At 42.4% G+C, this 21,026-nt stretch overlaps 1 protein-coding gene and 1 long non-coding RNA gene across 6 annotated transcripts in view; one reads left to right on the plus strand and one right to left on the minus strand.

Annotated features, from left to right (window-relative positions):
- Nucleotides 1-21,026, plus strand: part of CWC22 (CWC22 spliceosome associated protein homolog) — a 46,978-nt gene that overhangs the window by 24,978 nt on the left and 974 nt on the right. For 4 of the 5 annotated variants that reach the window (XM_083706922.1, XM_083706925.1, XM_083706924.1 and 1 more), the window contains 7 exons: nucleotides 157-238; nucleotides 2,378-2,438; nucleotides 8,547-8,624; nucleotides 10,014-10,166; nucleotides 10,786-10,913; nucleotides 15,980-16,081; nucleotides 16,744-16,946. In XM_083706922.1, the coding sequence (XP_083563048.1) occupies nucleotides 157-238; nucleotides 2,378-2,438; nucleotides 8,547-8,624; nucleotides 10,014-10,166; nucleotides 10,786-10,913; nucleotides 15,980-16,081; nucleotides 16,744-16,946 (807 nt within the window). Of the gene's footprint in view, nucleotides 1-156; nucleotides 239-2,377; nucleotides 2,439-8,546; nucleotides 8,625-10,013; nucleotides 10,167-10,785; nucleotides 10,914-15,979; nucleotides 16,082-16,743; nucleotides 20,690-21,026 lie in introns of all 5 variants that reach the window. The other variant, XR_014557109.1, reaches the window with a different exon arrangement.
- The window catches only part of LOC310833647, a 233,022-nt gene continuing 232,622 nt past the window's right edge, over nucleotides 20,627-21,026 (minus strand). Inside the window, exon 2 of the long non-coding RNA XR_014558861.1 lies at nucleotides 20,627-20,999. This is a non-coding gene — a long non-coding RNA (uncharacterized lncRNA). The remainder of the gene's footprint in view (nucleotides 21,000-21,026) is intronic.

A 21,026-nucleotide genomic window follows, 5' to 3' on the forward strand; every position in this document is an offset into this window, starting at 1 on the left:
ATTTGCATTTGTATATTCAGTGGTATATTAGCAGTCTTTGAAGTAATCAACCATTCCAGCTTTTTTTTAACCATGAAACCTATGTCTGTCTTTCTCTCTCTCTCTCTCTCTCTCTCTCTCTCTCTCTCTCTCTCTCACCTGCTCTGAATCTTCAAGGGCAAAAAGTGACTATCCATGATAAAACGGAAATCAACTTGGTCTCCTTCCGACGCACTATTTACCTAGCAATTCAGTCAAGGTAAAATGAAACATAATTTTTGTTCGAAATGTGACTCCTTGCACTATGATTACAAATACTTTTTGGAAGCTAGCAAGTTTTAGATCAGAGCGGCCCAACTTTTCATACCAAGGGGGCCGCAAGAGTCCTTTGAAATGGAACCCACGGGCTGCATGCAGCTTTGTCACGTCCGGGAATGGGGTGAGGCCAAAATTTGGCTGGCTCCCTCCCAGCCTTTGCACTACCTTCCCAAAGCCCTGTAAGTGAGGCACTGGGATTTGTGAAAGAGACACAAGGCTCTGGCATAGCTCTAGTGCTTTCCCATCTCCTTCCCATGGCTGGGAAAGAGCTAACTAGGCTTTGGGCAGAATTCTTAGAGCTAAATCTTTAGAATAATGTATTTCTCATTGCTCTATATTCTGCTATAATGAATCTCTAGGTGAAAACTGAGATGGTCTGGTTTAAATGGTGTGGCTTTGTTCACACATAAAGCAGAACCATGGTTTAACGCTATGCTGATGACCCCAAACAAGCCTGTTTAAACATCTCCTTCTCCCACCCAGCTAAGAAGAGAACCTTGTCAGAATTTAGTTTCCCTTTTTAAATAAGCATGACTTGGCTTGCATTCAAACCCTGCTTTAGAACTAGAACTAGTCATTATCCAATTTCAAATCTTGGGTTATGAAGCTGGCTTTTTAAAGTAGCCAGAGTTTGTTTCAAACCAGGCCTCCCTAGTTTGAACTTAATGCTCAGGATTCCTTTAAAAATGAAACTACCGTATTTTTCGCCCTATAGGACACATTTTCCCCCTCCAAAAATGAAGGGGAAATGTGTCCTATGGGGCGAATGCAGGCTTTCACTGAAGCCTGGCCCCTGACCCCTCTCGCTCTCCAGGCTTCAGGAAGCTATCCGCAATCCTGGAGAGCTTGTGGAGCTCTCCTTGTGGAGAACTGCCTGCACCACCTCTTGTGGAGAGCTGCCTGCACCCCGAAACCTGGGGGCGCGCTGAGCTCAGTGCCCCCCAGGCTTCGGGCTTTGCGCAGCTCTCCCACGGCTTGTGGAGAGCTGCCTGTTCTGGGGTCGGGGGAAGCTCGGGCTTCCCCCGCCCCAGCCCCACGCCTGGGGGGGAAATAATTTTTTTTTATTTCCCCCCCAAAAAACTAGGTGCACCCTATGGGCCAAAAAATACGGTAATGCTGGCAGAGTTCTCTTTCGAGTCCCATGGGATTTGGGGGTGAAGGCGTGGAGAGAAAAATATAAATGGCGTGCTTTGCTCAAGCCCTTTCAGACTCCTCCACCTCGTACTAAACGATGATTTAGTGTTATGTCTGTCTTTCTGTCTGTCTGTGTGTAAGAGGGAGAGAAGGAACACTGAAGAGGTTTGCTTAGTGTAAGGAAACATTGTTAATTAACAGGTTGTTTATAGTGTCCCCCTTTCGTCAAATATCAAATATTAATACTTTCTGTGGGGAGGACATTCTGAAACAACATTTTAAGATTTTTCAAAGAGGGACATCATGTTCTCATTTGTTTAATTGCTAGACTTTCTGCTTTCTATTTAACATGATGTTATAGCAACCGTGACTCACGAATGGGAGTCACCTTGTTTTTAAACTGTCTGAAAATTATTGGTTTTGGCCATAGTTCATATAAAAATGTTAAAAGGCTAAAATATATATTTTTTTCAACGCTAAAAAAGATTAAAAGTCTGTTGCATTCTTTATACTTTTTTAAATAAAATAACAGATTTTAATTTTTTTTATGCTGTGGTGGACTTTCAGTTGCCATCTGCAACAGTACTGATCAATACAGTTTTCTTTTTAATGAACTTCTTGCAACTGTGCCCATGTTAGCATCCAGCAGATCTAAAGTCCATGGAGCAATGATGATTGTTGGGATTATATCTGATGAGTGAAATGGAGGGAGATTTTGGAAGTTCTTATACTCATAAGGATTCTCACACCCAAAAACACTGAAGCACAGCCGATTTAATTCTCAGCCTGGAAAACTAGCTGAACCCAGTATTGCTTGGGTATTTCAACAAAGTCTGTTTCAGGCACACAATATTTAGGCTTTCTAATGCAGAAAATACTGTTGTCAGCATAGAAATGTTTTAAGCTGCTGTGGTTCTGGAGACAAATTCCCCCCTCCCTTTTACAGTTTAGACTTTGAAGAATGTGCTCATAAATTGCTGAAGATGGATTTTCCTGAAAGCCAGACAGTAAGTCTTCCTAATTCCTTTTTTCTTTTCTTTCCCATTTCTGGAATAAGCATCTTTCCCCACCCCCCTCATTCAGATATTGACGTAACTAATCATATAGTATACGAGATAATGCATAGCAGATCAGCTAAAATGCAATTACAGTGGTTCCTCAGGTTAAGTACTTAATTCGTTCCAGAGGTACGTTCTTAACCTGAAACTGTTCTTAACCTGAAGCACCACTTTAGCTAATGCGGAGCCCGATTTCTGTTCTCATCCTGAAGCAAAGTTTTTAACCCAAGGTAATATTTCTGGGTAAGTGGAGTCTGTAACCTGAAGCGTATGTAACCTGAGGTACCACTGTAAAGCCATTTCTTCCAGAGAATGATGGTGATGATTCTAGTATTTATAGTACAGTCATACCTTGGTTTTCGAACAGCTTAGTTCTCAAATGTTTTGGCTCCCGAATGCCGCAAACCCAGAAGTGACTCTTCCGGTTTGCAAACTATTTTTTTGAAGCTGAACGTCCGACACGGCTTCCATGGCTCCTGCAGCCAATCTGAAGCTGTTCCTTGGTTTTCGAAAGCTGAATGGACTTCCAGAACGGATTCCATTTGAAAACCAAGGTACAAATGTAAAGCAAATTTTGGTCACTAACGTTGGTTTTCCTTCATACTCCTAACATCCCCTCAGATTGGAATAAATAAGGTTCTGTGCTTAAAAATATTTGCTGTGCTGAAATGCAGTTTTGTCGTTGAACGAGAAACACGGCAGCTGAGCAGTTCTGAGTGCAAAAGAAAATAGTTTGTCAAATTTGAACTGTGTGTGTTGTTTTGCTGAAACAAGTATTAAATGGTCCTATGGAGGTTTTCCCCTTCATGGGTCACTGCCTTGCTATGGCGAAGGGGCTTGAATAACTCAGAGAAGCTATGAGCTATTCCGTGCAAGGCCACCCAAGATGGACAGGTCATAGTGGAGAGCTTTGACCAAACGTGATCCACCTGGAGCAGGAACCAGCAAGCCACTCCAGTATCCCTGCCAAGAAAACTCCATGGACACAGACAGGAGTGCCTGGCATGCTCTGATCCATGGGGTCACAAGGAGTCGGACACGACTAAACGACGACAACAACAACATGGAGGAAAGAGAGAAAGGGAAGAAAACCAGAGTTGTGAAAATTCCCCCTCTGGAACATGTGCATACTTTCTCTGTGCCCTCCTGGTGGGTCAGGAGATGCACACATATACCGGAACATAAATTGAGCCTGTGGCTCATCTAGTCTATTATCCTGTTCTCACAATGGCCAACCAGATGCCTGTAGGAAGCCTGGAGATTTCATGGCGCTTTACAGACTGTCTCCACACTCATCATGGGGGAAGAGAGGTGCCCGGTTCTTCCTTGGCCTTTTTCCCCTTTATGAACGAGTAGCCCATTTCATAGTTCTGCCACATGAGAGCAAAACCTCAGGCTGAAACTCGCCTATCATCTGGTACCAGCCTTGAGGAAGGCACTGGAAGCACCTATTTTCCATTTTCCTTATTAACTGCAGTTTATTGTTGCACACCTGAAGTATAATAAACCATGGTCTGTTAGAACAAAGCAGGAGCCTGCCGTTTCTTATTATAATGACTTGATAGTAAATTGTTACTTTAAATTATCTGCTGTTTGCCCATTTGGGCTGCAGCGATAAACCGCTGTTGGTGGAAAACGGAACGTGGATGCTTCCATTCTCTTTACGGCTTCACTAGATGGGAGAGGGAGAGGGACCACACAAGTTCAAGTCTCATGCCTGCTCATTTACATAGCATTAAACCAAGACTTTATACCATGTCCAAATCAGGCTGGATTTTAGGACTGCACACTGCAAAATCTGTACCCTTTTCTATCCCCATGTCCTCCCACTTCCCACTTATTTTTGTAAGCAGCCTTCTAAATTCATTTCTGACGGCATAACCATGACTCACTTTTGCAGTAGAACTTTCTGCCATTGAAAGCGCTCGTGTTTCCAGTTGATCAGGGACATGTTAGGCACTTCCTTGTAGTGGCTGCAGGACTGCCCCAAACATCTTGGAAAAGTGGTGAAGGAGACTAGGCGTCATGTATGGGAGTTTGCCTTATGTGAACTAGCTACAGAGAAATTAAATACTTGCCAAACTACGTGGCAAGCCTACACTGAACTCTATTTTATAACCTCGTAAATGAACAAAACCTATTAAGGTCTCACCCTAACAGTTGCACTCTGCCCCAATTCTGATTTTATTTTAGCTTCCTTTTTTTTGTTTCACTGTACTGATAGAACATAAACTATTCAATACAACATTAATGTTAAAAACGGAGTTTATTTTAAAGATGAGGGACTGTGATCACTCTTCCACAATTGAAAGGGCCATCTGTCCATTAGAGTTATCCTGGTAGCCCCAGGCCATAGCAGCACAGAGAAAACAGGTCTTTTAATCTAGAGTCAAGTCTGATCAATCCAACTTAAATCATTCCAGCTTTTTGTTTTGCAAATATACGTGACTAGGCATACTGTGATATAAGATTGTGCCGTGATGATTCTGCCTAAGTTTTAATTTTATACATTTTACTTTTTTACATAAAATACTCTTACGCAACCGCGTCTCGTCACTGCTGACCCTACAAATTCAATAGATTAAAAATAGTTCCTTCTCAGTGAATTGCTAAAAATGTTAAGTCTGATTAGCAAGTGCAGGGAAGGGGGTAGCAGCATGGTTCTGTTTTGCACCAATTAGTCTCAAATGGAGAATCAGGTTGCTTTTAAGTAATATATATATATACACACACACATACACACACACACTGTAAGAAAATGGTCAGCAGAACTAAGCAGATGAGAGGGAGCCAACACAGTTGCCTGCAAAGGAACCAGATGCTGTTAGAAGATTGCCTTTGACAATTTTGTCTGCTTTCATCTGAGGAACATCCTTGATGCCTAGAGAGAGAGAGAGAAGCGATCTGGTGGTAAAAAGCCTTCGGAGTAAATAGAAGCAGGTGGTGGTGACTTTGGATTAAAACTTGAGAGGGAGAATTTAGAAATGGCGGAAGATCTGCAGTTGTAAAACCCTCTGCATCTTCTGCCCTCGCTCTTCGGAATTTGCAACTTCGTTACCTGTTTCTGGGTCAGCTGCCTTGAGATGTGTTGGTCTTCTGCAGAAAAAATGGCAACGATGAAAGAATCTTGTTGCACCTAAAGAAATCAAGACATTTATATTACTTATAATTAACTTGTTATGTTTTAAGGTGCCACAAGACTGTTCTTTTGTTGATAGTTCTTTTTAGTTGTCCAGCTGGGATAAACGCAGTGCTCATCCTTTAACCAGAGGTTGGATGGCCATCTGCCATGGATGCTTTAGTTGAGATTCCTGCATTGCAGGGAGTTGAACTAGATGACCTTTGGAGGGTCTTTGTGATTCTAATTTTTTTTGGGGGGGGGAATATAGCCAGCTAAGTTATACTCAAGAGTAGATCCATTTTAATTAATAGATTACTAGTCATTAATATTAGAAATAGCAGGAGAAAACCCCGTAATTTGTTTATAGGCAGCTTTGGGTATCTTCACCATAAGGCAAGAGCAGTCCCTGCCCTTCTTGCATGGGAATCCTGGCCATTGATCAGTAACCAATATATTGTGCACCATGCAAGCACCCGGATTTGTCCTGGCTCTGAATTCATCATGCTCTAAAACAGTGTTTCCCAAACTTGGGTCTCCAGCTGCTTTTGGACTCCCCAGTTCCAGCCATTCCTAACCACTGGTCTTGCCAGCTAAGGATGATGGGAGTTGTATTCCAAAAACAGCTGGAGACCCACGTTTGAAAAACACTGCTCTAAAATCTCGGCTTTCGTTCATCTTTTGTTCATTTGTCCTGGGCGATACGTGTTGAAATCTAAGAAGCCTCAGAGCGAGGCCTTGTCTGGGCTTATAGTGGTCAGAGAACAGGGCTTTGGTGAATAACTCTTTGTCCCATGCACATGACTAGCACAAGGTTAGTGCATGCTTTGTTTATACCGAGTGTCAAATTTGGCGTACCTTGGCACAGGTTTCGTTGTTGTTTTGTTTTTTGTTGTTTTGTAAAGCAGTTTGCCCACAGACCTGCCAGTGTCTTTGCAAAGCCTATACAGCATGGGTCGGCAAACTAAGGCCCGTGGGCCGGATCAGGCCCAATCGCCTTCTAAATCTGGCCTGTGGGTGGTCTGGGAATCACCGTGTGGATCGCAAGCGTGCACGTTCTTTCCCTCTCCCTCCCTCTCCCTCACATGGCGGTGGTGGCGGCGGCACCTCCTCCCTCCCTCCTCCTGGCTTCTCCACACCCTGCCTAGAGGAGGAAGGAAGGGGGCTGGGCTTTGTTGGAGCCAGCCCTTTTCCAGAGCCCTTTCCCACGCCACTCTTCATCGTTCATTCCCCCCCCCCCAAAAAAAATATAGTCTGGCCCCCCACAAGGTCTGAGGGACAGTGGACCGGCCCCCTGCTGAAAAAGTTTGAGGACCCCTGCTATACAGGATCCACCGAAAAGAGTTGAGCGAGTGAAACAAATGTTACTATTCAGCTTTGAATCAATAGAAAAAAGATGGTCACGGAACTGAGAGATTGCACAAAACAAACGAAATACCGTGAAAATCCCTGAAACGAGAAGTAATCAACTAGAAATATTATCTTGCGGAAATAAACTAAATAATAAGAAAAATCAAAAAGCTTAAGGAAAAAAATAGAAAAACCTAAAATTGAACGAAGCCTTAACGGGATGCTGGCTACAAACCTTGTTTCACTGAACTATTCAGTTTCCTCAGAAGGAAATAGAAAAATCATAAACTTTAAATGACCAAAATTCAAAAAAAGGGTAGAACACCCCCCCCAAAAAAAAAATTCTGAAGTATTATAATCCTAGCTCGACCTAGGTAAAGCAAAGTAATAAAGTAAAGCGCAGTAATAAAGGACAGAGGACTCAAAAGTACAGTTACTAATACTGAATTTACAAAAATGGTTTGAAAACCTAAATGGCAAGTTTTAAACAAAGCCCAACTTGAAGTAAGCAAAACACAGTAATAAAGGGTTGAGGACTCAACTGTGAAAATTGTAGTGCTGCTTTTGCAAAAAGGTTTAAAAACCTAAATAGCTATTCGGCTTTGAAGCTGCCACTGAATCCCTGCCTTCCATCATATACAATAATTAAAAACATGTTAGCGTTTAATCTTGAAGACGGGCACTTTGGTCCCAGCCTCTCCTCCTTTTGGAAGGTGGAAGCAGGAGTGTCTTTATAGGCAAATTTGTTTCCCTGCACGTGGCTACTCGAGATATTCTGCTAGGAATCATTGTAATATTTAATTAAAATGTTAAAATATTTAATTACTTTAACCCACAGGGGATATTAAAATGTTGTAACTGCAGTTAAGGGAGCAGAAAGTAATTTGTTCTGCAAGTCATGCTGACCCCACCAGTAACAGCATCAGCACTTTGCCCTGTTTTATTGTACGGAAACTGATTGACTGCAACATTACTATAATAAAACAATGTAAGGAAGTTAATATGCACCCTCATATATTAAACTAATGACATATATTAGAAAAGAAAGCTTTTAAGGGACGGATTAGTTAGCCCTCTTCTCCACCACCACCACAAAGTAACAGTCTCTTTCTGAATATATTTTTGGTTTTGGTCTTGTTTAATATAGAGTAACTGTAAAACCGGCTTGTGTTCTGTCAACACAGTGTGTTGAAGAGAAATGTTTCAGTACGCTATGTTGTAGCAAAAAGAATAAAAAGGCTAGGTCGTAATCCTTTACTAGTGGAAGATTAGATTTTTTAAAAAAATCCCTTTTAAGTGTGATTTCCTGTTCTGAAAGTAAGTCAGGGTAGGTTGATATACGTAGAATTGCTATTATTGAATCCCGCAGCGTTGTCATTTAACCTATAATTTATTTCTGTTGTGTTTCTATTTATTTCTATTGTGTTTCTAATGTATTTCACACTTTAATTGGGTGTGCAAATAAATCTCTGGCTTCCTATTTTCAGTATGTGTTGCTGCAATATTATTTTTTAAAAAATTAGAAGATAAGTACTGTGATTAATTTCAGTTGATACATAGGATTTTATGAGTTTTTCTCCTCTCAACAGAAAGAATTGTGCAACATGATCCTTGACTGTTGCGCTCAGCAGAGAACATACGAGAAATTCTTTGGTTTACTGGCTGGGGTGAGTTGCTTGCTTCGTAGATGGCACGCATAATGCGCAAACATCCCATTGAGCATCCTGCAAAAAGGGCTGGTTTACAAATGCAGTTTCAGCGTTTGCAGAATGCATGGTTGAGCCGCCGTAGATCAAATATCACAGGCAGAAGAACGTGGATACCACTGAATTTCACCTCGGCTCAGGCTAGCGTCAGCTCACGCATCAAGCACTGAATCAAGAGTATGCGGCTCAGTCCTTAAATAAGCATGTTGATCCCATAGAACAGACTGCATAAATCTGGTAGATTGGTGCACCATTCATGTGCAATCTTTTATTGAAATATAGCAGGACGAGGTTAGTTAAGCAGAAGTGTTTTTGTTACGCCAGATATTCAAGGGACACATTTCCTTTCAGGATTAGTTGGGAAATCACATTATGTAAAAGCTAGCCAAGATGTGTTGCATTTTTTCCTTTTTGTTTCTGAGTTGGGCCGGCTAGCTGACATTGGCATCCAGGGAGCTGAAGTAGATCAGGGCAGCCCAACTTTTCCTACCAAGTGGCGGCAAGAGCACTTCAACACAGAACCCATGGGCCACACACTGCTTTGTTGTGCCTGGGAGAAGGGAGGGAGCCCAAAATTTGATGCCCCACCCCTTAGGGTGCGTTCCCGAAGTCAACTTAGCAAGGCACTGGCTTTCGGCAGGAGGCCTGAGGGCTCCACAGGATCCTCCCACTGCCTTTCCAAAGCTGGGAAAGTGCTAACTAGGCTTTGGGAAGGGGTTGGGAGGGCTGGGGCAGTTGTCCAATGTTGCCGAGGGCCACAAAAAAAGACCTAGAGACCGCCCTGAGCTAGATTACCGTTAAGGTTTTCTCCTTTGTTTTTGAGCCTTCCCTTAGCAACCGTGATTTTAAAACTCAAAACCTGGTTTTTATTTGGAGTCTATTTATTTGGTTTTTATTTGGAGTCTATAAGAAGCTCATCTTTAACTAGTGTGGAATTCTATGCCATCCATGGAAAGGAAATTAGGATCCAAGCCATTTTTTTCAGCACTGTTTCTATAGGAGTTTGAAGTGTTTTCTCTGAACAGAGAAGCATGGAGGACAGCAGTGCATTAGGTCTTAGGCCTGAGGCTCCCCACTTGCTGCTTGAAAGGCAGGCATTGCTGCCCACCTGCAATTTACTGACTTTCCCATTCATTCGTATTCCCCATAACCTTGCAAAGCCCCACCCCAAACATGGGGCAGAAGTGTCTTTGCTTTGTCCCCAAAGAGCTTTAGGACCCAAGCCAGCTTTTGAAAATTAAGATTTATACAATCTCTTCATTGTTTTCCCATTTTGGTCCACCATACTTCTATATTCAGTTTCTAAACTCTTCCCCCCCCCCCTTTCTTAACTGTGTCCTGCGTTTTCAGCGCTTCTGTATGTTGAAAAAAGAATACATGGAAGCATTTGAAGCCATTTTCAAAGAGCAGTATGACACGATACACCGGCTGGAAACAAACAAGTTGAGGAACGTTGCCAAGATGTTTGCGCATCTTTTATATACGGATTCACTTCCGTGGAGTGTGAGTAAAAAATGCTTCTAGGCATGGGTTGTCCATTTGCTTTCTGAAAAGGCAAAATTGATCTGTCTTGCAACAAAATGTAGGTGGGATCTGCCGGAAGTCATACCCTGAGCTGAGCGCCAGGTTTGTTTTGGCACTGACAGGTGAGAGCTTTGAAGCCTCATTTCAGGAACAAGTTCAGATAAACTCTTTGGAATTGAGACCGGATGTTAAATGAACAGAAAGTGTCAAAGCTATGTGATGGCAGCTGCGAAGTCATCTGAAGTTTGCATGAATTTGTTATTTAAAAGAAAGACCACGCATGCGTGCCGGATCCAGGCATCGCCGTCTCTAGGCAGAAAGATGCCTCTTGTCCAGATAAGGCTTTTAATCTGGAGGAATCCCACTAGGAAGTTTCCAACTCCCCCTGCCTCTTCCCTCACTGTCCCCCAGCATTCCAGAACCATGTAGGGGCTGGTACTGTGAGGTCACAAGTGGAGGGAAGAATAGGCCAAAGTTGTCTCTGTCAGCTGGAGCCAAGTCTAGAACTTGCTATTTGGGGAACAAATAATAAAGTAGATTGTTTTAAAGTGGGAGGAGAGGATGTTTAGCATTAACCCACTATTACTTTGACTTGTAGGTGCTTGAATGCATAACGCTAAGCGAAGAAACTACAACGTCCTCCAGTAGGATTTTTGTTAAAATCTTCTTCCAGGGACTCAGTGAATACATGGGACTTCCTAATCTTAATGCAAGATTGAAAGATGAGTAAGTAGAAGCTTCACACTGCAAGCTAGTTTTACAGTGTCTTGATGTGAGCAAGCCCTGCTCACTGTAATCCTTTGGAGCCGATTGATGCATTGGTGACCTGAAGACTTGATTCCTGAAAAGCGCTCTAGGTGGGGCTACCCTTGGGACTGATTGGGAAGCTCTGCTTGGCACAAAAAGCTGCGGCTGTAGTGTTGACAAAGGTCGGGCTGTTGCCACCACATAACACTGGTGTTTAACAGCTTGCATGGGAGCCAGTGTGGTGTAGTGGTTAAGAGCGGTAGTCTCATAATCTGGGGAACCGGGTTCGCTTCCCCGCTCCTCCACATGCAGCTGCTGGGTGACCTTGGGCCAGTCACACTTCTCTGAAGTCTCTCAGCCCCACTCACCTCACAGAGTGTTTGTTGTGGGGGAGGAAGGGAAAGGAGATTGTTAGCCGCTTTGAGACTCCTGAAGGGGAGTGAAAGGCGGGATATCAAATCCAAACTCTTCTTCTTCTTCTTCTTCTTTTACCACCATGCCTGCTTAAGGATCTCAAATTTATTTGTAAAGCCCTAAAGCAGTGGTTCCCAATTAGGGGTCTGGGGATCCCTGGGGGGTCTGCAGAATGCACCCAGGGGGTCTGTGGTCTCATCTCTTGCCTCTCCCCCAAAACTAAATCTTTCCATGGTGATACCACAAATTTATGGTCTTATGTGCTGTTTCGGATACAGTCATACCTCAGGTTAAAGTCGCTTCAGGTTGAGCATTTTCAGATTACGCTCCGCGGCGACCCGGAAGTAACGGAGCGTGTTTCTTCCAGGTTTCACTGCTCGCGCATGTGCAGACGCTCAAAATGACGTCACACGCATGTGCGGAAATGGCAAATTGCGGCACGCACAGACGCAGTTTGCGTTCGCTTCAGGATACGAACGGGGCTCCAGAACGGATCCCGTTCGCATCCAGAGGTACCACTGTACCTAAAATCCTTTGCTTATTAGGGGCTACCCCACATTTTGTTCAAAAGATTGCTTTGCAGAGGTAACTACCATAGAGTTATCTAAGTTTTCAAAAGTAGGAGGTCTGTGGCTTGGCTTTGTTTTTGAGATTCATAATATACTTGCGTTCATCAGAAAATGGGCAGGGTGTAATATTCTTTAGCATGACATAAGACAGACATAGGGAAGTAGAGTGAAATATGGAAAACACCTCCTTAAAAATAAGACAGGTGAAAAGCCTAACACATGCTAAAAATTTCCTAACAGCCTCCCCAAACCAGATGGAACCCAGACTCCCAATACTACCCCAAGAGAGAACCACACATCCTCCAAGCCATCATTATTTCAGTGGAATCTAGATTCTGGCTCACCCATATCCATGACCAGACTGTAATTACTAGACTAGCCTCATCCTTAATAAACTCACAGATGCCTGGCATTTACCACTGATCTTGTGTCAAAAAACAGCACATCAACACATCAACATCCTGGAGAAGCACAATAGCCATCACTTCACCTGTCTCATTTTTTCCCCCCATCTGCACCCTTCACTTCATACGTTCGTGGTAACACATGTTCCAAATCTTTCATTAAACTCCTGGCAAAACTTTTTTTACGGAAGCATCTTTTTAAAAGGTTGTAAATTATGATGAATCTAACCGTCTTGTTGCTGTGATGGTCCCAAAGAACGAGATGCAAAATAATATGAAGAGCCAACATATGTTAGTGTAGAAATTTGGACAGTTGAAAAATGCAGAGGAGTATTGAATGAGCAATGGGTAGATGCTAACAATTCTTGCATTATTGACCAGTACTGTCTTAAGACTGGTAGATGAATATCATTCTTAATTTCAGAATGTTTAAATGCCTGTTTTGTTTCAGTGCTCAGATGCTTTGGGGGGAAACATGGGCAACTTCCCCGAGCCCAAGCATTTGGCTGTGTGTGTGTGTGTGTGTGTGTGTGTGTGTATATATATATATATATATGCAGGTTTTGGTGTCCTCGGGTGTCTTCCCGTGTAAAAGTTGGGGTGTCTAGGCGACGTTTCGACGAGGTCTCACTCGTCATCTTCAGGCTGGTGCTTTCGGCTTCTTGTTACTGGAACAGAGCGGGATCTCAATGTTTGAGTTCCTATAAATACTGTAGAGGGGGTGTGGTGTCTAGCCTCCAATGTTCTGGGCAGAGAGGAAGTTCCCAGGCTAGTGTGCCTTTTCTTCTTTTGTTCCTTAATTACTTGAGAGATACCTTGAGTGATTTCTTGAGTGATATCCTGAGTACCACTTAGGTGGGTCATTAGGTGTGGATTAGTTGCTAAAGTCTTTGTGTCTTGACCTCTTGAACTTTGTGAAGAGTTTTCCTGAGAAGATGGCTGTATTGCACTTAGTTGTGCTTTGGCTTGGCTTCGTGTATAGGGGCGAGCTGTGGTTTTGTGGCTTGTGTCAGCCAGATCTGTGTAGGGATTGCAGGGGGGTGCAGCATCCGGAGGTGCCACCATGGATTGGCTACTGGATGGTGTCAGTAATTCATCTGTGGAGAGGGTCTGGGTTTGGGTCTGGTGTGGTTGATTGGTGTTGGCGTTCTGTGTGCCTCTGGATCTGGTGTCAGTTTTTGTGGGGAGGGCTAATTTCCAGATGTCTGGCAAGCGGGATGTGTCGTCACGCTTGTTCATGTTGTGAGGGTGTTTCTCTATCTCGATGGCTTCCATGATTATTCTCTTGTGGTGATGTTCCGTGTTAAAGAGCAATTTGGAATCTGCAAAATTAATTTCGTGTCCTGTTTCTTTCATGTGTTGGAAAAGAGAGGAAGTTTTTTCTTCTTTTTTGACGGCATTCTTGTGTTCTGCGATACGTGCATTTATTCGTCTGTTTGTTTGTCCAATGTACGTGGCTGGGCAGACTTTGCAGGGTATTTCATAGATCCCTTGGTTTTCCAACTGGATTTTATCCTTGGGGTTTCTGAGGATATTGGCTATTTTTTGGTTGGTGCAAAAGGCTGTTTTGATATTGTGTTTATGGAGGATTTTGCTAATTTTATCTGTAGTGCCCTTGATATAAGGAAGGAGGGCCATGCCATTGTTTTCTTCTGTGTCTTGGTTTTTGGGGGGTGTTTCCTTTTGGATTAGCTTCGTAATCCTGTTTTGCTGGTATCCATTGGCAATTAACACATTTGAGAGATTCTGTAACTCAGTTGTCAAGTGGTCTTTGTCAGCCAGGCGTTTGGTTCTGGAGATGAGAGTCTTGGCTACGGAGTTTATTTGTCCAGAACCAAACGCCTGGCTGACAAAGACCACTTGACAACTGAGTTACAGAATCTCTCAAATGTGTTAATTGCCAATGGATACCAGCAAAACAGGATTACGAAGCTAATCCAAAAGGAAACACCCCCCAAAAACCAAGACACAGAAGAAAACAATGGCATGGCCCTCCTTCCTTATATCAAGGGCACTACAGATAAAATTAGCAAAATCCTCCATAAACACAATATCAAAACAGCCTTTTGCACCAACCAAAAAATAGCCAATATCCTCAGAAACCCCAAGGATAAAATCCAGTTGGAAAACCAAGGGATCTATGAAATACCCTGCAAAGTCTGCCCAGCCACGTACATTGGACAAACAAACAGACGAATAAATGCACGTATCGCAGAACACAAGAATGCCGTCAAAAAAGAAGAAAAAACTTCCTCTCTTTTCCAACACATGAAAGAAACAGGACACGAAATTAATTTTGCAGATTCCAAATTGCTCTTTAACACGGAACATCACCACAAGAGAATAATCATGGAAGCCATCGAGATAGAGAAACACCCTCACAACATGAACAAGCGTGACGACACATCCCGCTTGCCAGACATCTGGAAATTAGCCCTCCCCACAAAAACTGACACCAGATCCAGAGGCACACAGAACGCCAACACCAATCAACCACACCAGACCCAAACCCAGACCCTCTCCACAGATGAATTACTGACACCATCCAGTAGCCAATCCATGGTGGCACCTCCGGATGCTGCACCCCCCTGCAATCCCTACACAGATCTGGCTGACACAAGCCACAAAACCACAGCTCGCCCCTATACACGAAGCCAAGCCAAAGCACAACTAAGTGCAATACAGCCATCTTCTCAGGAAAACTCTTCACAAAGTTCAAGAGGTCAAGACACAAAGACTTTAGCAACTAATCCACACCTAATGACCCACCTAAGTGGTACTCAGGATATCACTCAAGAAATCACTCAAGGTATCTCTCAAGTAATTAAGGAACAAAAGAAGAAAAGGCACACTAGCCTGGGAACTTCCTCTCTGCCCAGAACATTGGTGGCTAGACACCACACCCCCTCTACAGTATTTATAGGAACTCAAACATTGAGATCCCGCTCTGTTCCAGTAACAAGAAGCCGAAAGCACCAGCCTGAAGATGACGAGTGAGACCTCGTCGAAACGTCGCCTAGACACCCCAACTTTTACACGGGAAGACACCCGAGGACACCAAAACCTGCATTCCTGTACCCGTGAAAATCTACGAAAGCAAATATATATATATATATATATATATCAATTCTCAAATTAGAGCAACTGTCAGAGATTTTAAGACTTGTTTAGGTACATGGTAAATTGGAGATAGCCTTGCTGTGCAATATTGATTTTGAAATGTTTAATCACAAAACACCTGTTTCTTTTGGACAGAGCTGATCTATTGGCTAGCTTGACATTACTTATTGTAGTAAAGAGAAATATATTGATCCAGGCCCATTATTTTTGGACTTACAAAATTAACTTTTATTATCCTTAATTGTTTTAAGTTTGATATGCGGAACAGTTAGTTGTCTAGGGACCTAGTTGCTTTAAATCTCTGGCAGTTTAATATATATTTTAAAAGGGCCATAGATTCTATCTGTCTGTGTACTGCTGCATCCCTTTTTTTTTTTTTTTTTTTTTTTTTTTTTGCTTCTTTCAGAATTAAAGTAGCTCAGAATATATTTTTTAAGTGACATTTCTAAATCGCCTCTGGATCAAAAATGAATGTATATTTTTAGTTTACAGCTATCCAGCATTTTAAAATATTGTTGCCATGTTTCATCTTTAACAGAACTCTGCAGCCATTCTTTGAAGGTTTGCTACCTCGGGATAACCCAAGAAATACTAGATTCGCCATCAATTTCTTCACTTCGATTGGTCTTGGAGGACTGACGTAAGGAAATCCATTTTGTTACACAATAAAAGCAGTCAGGGTTAACAGCAAGATGTTAACGGTTCCATGAACTGGCCCATATACATGCTAGGTAGATAACAAACTTCTTCTCTGCCTTCCTTGCCTTTGATGTCTGCACAGAGGCACATTGTTCAGCTACGGCCTGCATGTGTAGAATCCAATGTGCGTAACCCAGATTGTGCGATTGACATCATAGGGAATCCCCCAGAGTGTGTGCGTGGAAATCGCCAGTGTAACCAGCACTACCTGCCCAGGTCCTTTTCAGACGCACGTGGGCATGTAGGAGTATTGGATGGGGGTGGGGAGGGGAGCGTTCTCAGTCCATGTCTGCAGACCACATTGTACGCAGTCCATGTCTGCAGGACAAATCAGTGGCAGGTGTCATACAGTCCAGTACACACCCCGGTACCATATTTCGTCATCTCAAAAAGTAACAGATGGTGGGATGGGGCTTCACAGAGCAGAAAACAGAGGGTGGGGCTTTGCCAATAGTGACTGGCTCAGTGGTACTTGGGTCAGTTTTGTGAATCAAAAACAAACAAACAAACGAGTTCACATTTGGGACACACAGCTGAGAGAAGTAACGCTTTGCCTTTGCACCAGCCAATTAAATTATAACGTGTTAAATGTGTTTTAACTAGCGATGAGCTACGTGAACATCTAAAGAATGCACCAAAAATTATCATGACGCAGAAGCAAGATGTGGAGTCCTCAGATTCGTCTTCATCTTCAGAATCTGATTCGTCCGGTTCAGAGGATGACAGTAGCGACAGCAGCAGCAGCAGTTCAGAGTCCTCCAGTGAAAGTGAATCATCATCTGACAGTGAGCGCAGCAGTGACTCTGGTACTCAGTTCCACCTTCTTTTCTTTTCTTTTTACTCTGCATGCCCTGGTGCACATTAGCTGAGGAAAAAAATAGCAGCACCTATTTACTCATTTATTAGTTCCTGTGTGCTGTTGATTTTAGCTATTTGAAACTTGCAGGAGTCTTTTCAACAATGCATTGTCAGCCTGAAAATGGCACGTATAACTCTTTCCCAGACTAATCTGGATAATGTTAGGTATTTTATTGCAAAACAACGCCCACGTTTTAAATCTAGGCAGATACAAATGTTTGCATTTCAACCACAGCCCCGTGTGATTTTCAGTAAGTCAGATCACCTTGTTGGGAGACTGATTTAGGATGCATTATGATGCATTATTTTCATAATTATTTACACATGGAGTTGTTAGCTTGAAACTGAAAAGGATACATGGTAAAAAGAAAGAAAGAAATATTGATAACTAGCCCTTTCCTTGTTTGGAAAAACAGCTTTATCCCCGGGTAAGCCCTGCTGTGTTTAAATGGGTCATAGTCCCTAGTAGGTGTGTTTGGAATTTCAGCTTGAGCGTACTTGTGAGTGGCTAGTCTGCAGAAAAACCAGATCCGACTCGTTTGCACAATTGAAGGTGTCAAAATGTGAGCACCTGGATAATTAGAATGGCTCACGTCGTGCCTTGTAATAGGCAGCCAAACAAGCCTATTGCATGGCCATCGTATCATAGTGACGCAGAAGAACTCACTTCAAGCTGTTCAAGCTGTGAGATACTGAACTACCAACGTGGACAACGGTGTGTTTGGAGCTAAAGGGTCACCTTTAAATCCTCTCTCCCTGTCTTAGGCAGTGCCGATGTGTAAACAAGTTATTTTCTCCGCCTGTTTTGTCAGTTTGTTAAACAAACAATAAGCAGCTCTTTCTCTGTTGCTGTGTACGTGTGTGTCAGATATGTGTATTTGAAGCAGAAAATATTTATGGTAGCATTCTACTGTTATTATGACTGAACGTAAAACAGCTTGTATTGTGTTTTTCTTTCTGGGTCCAAGGTACTTTTGCTGACAGCAGCACAGTATATCTAGTAACTTCCATTCTATAATTAGTATTTTTGAGCAAGTGTTTCTACTGACTTTTCATTCCAACTAGTTGATATGAATTATATAATTGAACCTTATTAAGCCCAATGATGCCTGCTAGCCCAGTCTGGATCACGCACGCAGTTAGCTGTGAGAGCAGATGATCGCCCAGCATGAGCTTATGCAGGCAAAAAGCATGCTGACTTAAAATAAAGTAGATTTATCGGTGGGTTTTAAGAGCAGAAGTCTTCTGATTCACAAAAACCCAGTGTAGGTTATGAATGCATGAAAAGCAGCCCTCTGTAATTTGCGGCGTTTGCTTTTTATTGCTATTACCAGGCAACTCATCAGTAACACCAGAGCAGTAAAGGAAGGCAGAATGGAAGCGGGGTCAGGGAAGTGGCATTTCAGCAGAGAGCCAGATGGTTCCTGCATAGACAGCTGCAGCAAGATGGGAACCAGGGAGGTCCTTGGTGACAAATTAACGGATTCTGCTAGAGTGCACAGGGCTTGCCTTCTTTCTTTTTGCTGTTCGGTTTTAATTTAATACGTTCTATTCTACTGTTTTATCCTTTTTCCCATTGGAGGGGAAAAAAAGATACCCTAATGAAATGATTTGATAGTCTCAGCGGCATGCTCTGAATTGTTATGATTTCTCTCTTTTTTTGTACACCACAAGCAGAAATATTGCCAAAATGATGAAAAGCCAGGGGTACTTAGACTGTTTGATGCAAGAGTCAGCTTCTATTTTACTTGCAAAGTTTTGTGAAGTGAACTTCAGGCTAGTAGTTTGCTGCTCTTCAAATTGTACTTTTTATCGGCGTGTAATTCTGCAACAATGAAGATGTTGCATTATTTTAGAGGAGTGCTTCCAGAATGTCTGGCAGAGGATATCTAGAATGTCTATCTAGCAAAAGTAGTGGGAGTCAAAACTTTGTTTTCAGCAACATTCAGACCTCAGGGTTGTACCAGAAAACTCAAGAAGATACTACTATAAAACTTGGCTATTGTGCTAAAGCTTTATTGGTTTTACTCTACTGTATCTTTTGTAAAGGGGAATGCAGGTCTTTATATTTTGACAGATTCTGAAGTTTGCTATATGCCTCTATACAAATGCCTTCCACTGGGCTTTCCTTGATGTATCTCCTTTAAAATCCCAGTGTCTCCAAACCACATTGAATTACTTCTCAAAATGCCCAGCATGTTAAATTTGTACTCCAGCATAAGGTTGGGTGAGCAGGGACAAAACTGCACTAAAATTAACTTACAGTCCTGCAATCAAGGGAAAATCGAACACTTAAATTTGAGAGGTCAGACGACTGAAAATAAATACAGTGGTACCTCTGGTTACGTACTTAATTCGTTCTGGAGGTCCGTTCTTAACCTGAAACTGTTCTTAACCTGAGGTACCACTTTAGCTAATGGGGCCTCCTGCTGCTGCCGCGCCGCCGGAGCACAATTTCTGTTCTCATCCTGAAGCAAAGTTCTTAACCTGAGGTACTATTTCTGGGTTAGCGGAGTCTGTAACCTGAAGCGTATGTAACCTGAAGCGTATGTAACCCGAGGTACCACTGTAATCTTGAAGGATCATCACCCTTTTGAAACTTCATTGTAACTTTCAGTTAAAAGTCAGACCATGGGACAGTTACTGACAACTTAATTCATCATATCACAACACAGCATTAAAGCTGCTGTGTTGAGAGCATTATGGTCAGGAAGTGCTCGTTTTATTGGTATAGCATAGAAGTTATGAACATGCGTAGGAAGCCCAGTTCACATCTTACTTTCTCACTGGATGATTCTAGGCAAGTTATGTCTGTGATAGGGAGATAACAATACCTTACTGCTTCGTTGCAAGGATCACAGAGGTGGTTTTGATCCAAAGTATTGTGAGACTCTTTCTGCTCATATAAGGAGACATTTCTGCTCCCCCTTTCCCCCAGTCCAGATCCTCCAAAGGCAAGTGGCTTAACATTTGGGCATAACTGTCCACTTCAAGGAGGGCTTTTTTGCCACTGAAGACAGATCAGCCAATTCCTTGTTATCTAAAGACAGGAAGGCGAATCTGGTCAGCATGTTGTACAATACATGCAGTAGGAAGAAGTACGGTCAGTTTTCAGTGATGTGCTGTGTAGTCCTCTTTTTGTCCCAACAGTGAGTCTGTTTAGCATATTATTGCTGATGGTGAATATAGCTTGGCAGCTCATATTTTAAGTCCCAATTTCTAGTTGCAAATTCTTAAAATAGTACAAAGAAAGAACTGCATGCACATCCATTAGTCTAGGGCACATGCAAGCGCTCATGTTGCAGCACGGAAGTTACCTTGAGTACTAAGAACTTGAGTAAAGGTAAAGAATATGCGTCTCCTAAGATACTTTTTACATGGGCTAGAGTTCCAGTTCCCATGTTAAAAATTTTCCCCCTCTTCCCTACCTGTTTACTGATCTAAATGTAAAAATGAAGCCAGTACACAGATGGGGAATAAAATTATTTTTAAGTAGTCCAAATTATTTGGCATTCTGGATTTTGAGAGGAAAGTAAAATGGAGCTGAATTGAACTGTCCTTCCTGACTTTTAAAATCTAATAAAGTCTGTAGGAAATAGTAGTATGAGCAATGTTGACATTACATAGATTTTTCTCTCTTTTTCTCTGAGTGGTTGTCCAAATAACAGAGCAAACTAAATATCTCCCACAAGTTTTGGAAAAAGCTTCAGCAAAGAGAAGGAAATGAACACATCCACAGTTACTAACTCAAGCTCAGTACCCAGAGCACAACTTGATAATATGATTGTCAAAGTATCTGTAAAATTTTCTGTAGCTTCGATCGAAAGATCTCACTGCATGAGAAGAAAATATTCCTTATTGTCTATTTAGGTTTATTTCCCTCCTGTCTGCAGCTCAGTTTGCTCCAGAGAGTTGAGAGACCCCCCAGAATGGCTTAAATGTATTTGTTGCAGTGGGGAATTGGTGGTCCTTTCCCTTACTGTAGGTCAGGCTTCCTCAACCTCGGCCCTCCAGATGTTTTTTGGCCT

This window comes from Podarcis gaigeae, assembly GCF_964106915.1.
Source record: "Podarcis gaigeae genome assembly, chromosome: 1".
Taxonomy (NCBI): Eukaryota; Metazoa; Chordata; class Lepidosauria; order Squamata; family Lacertidae; genus Podarcis; species Podarcis gaigeae.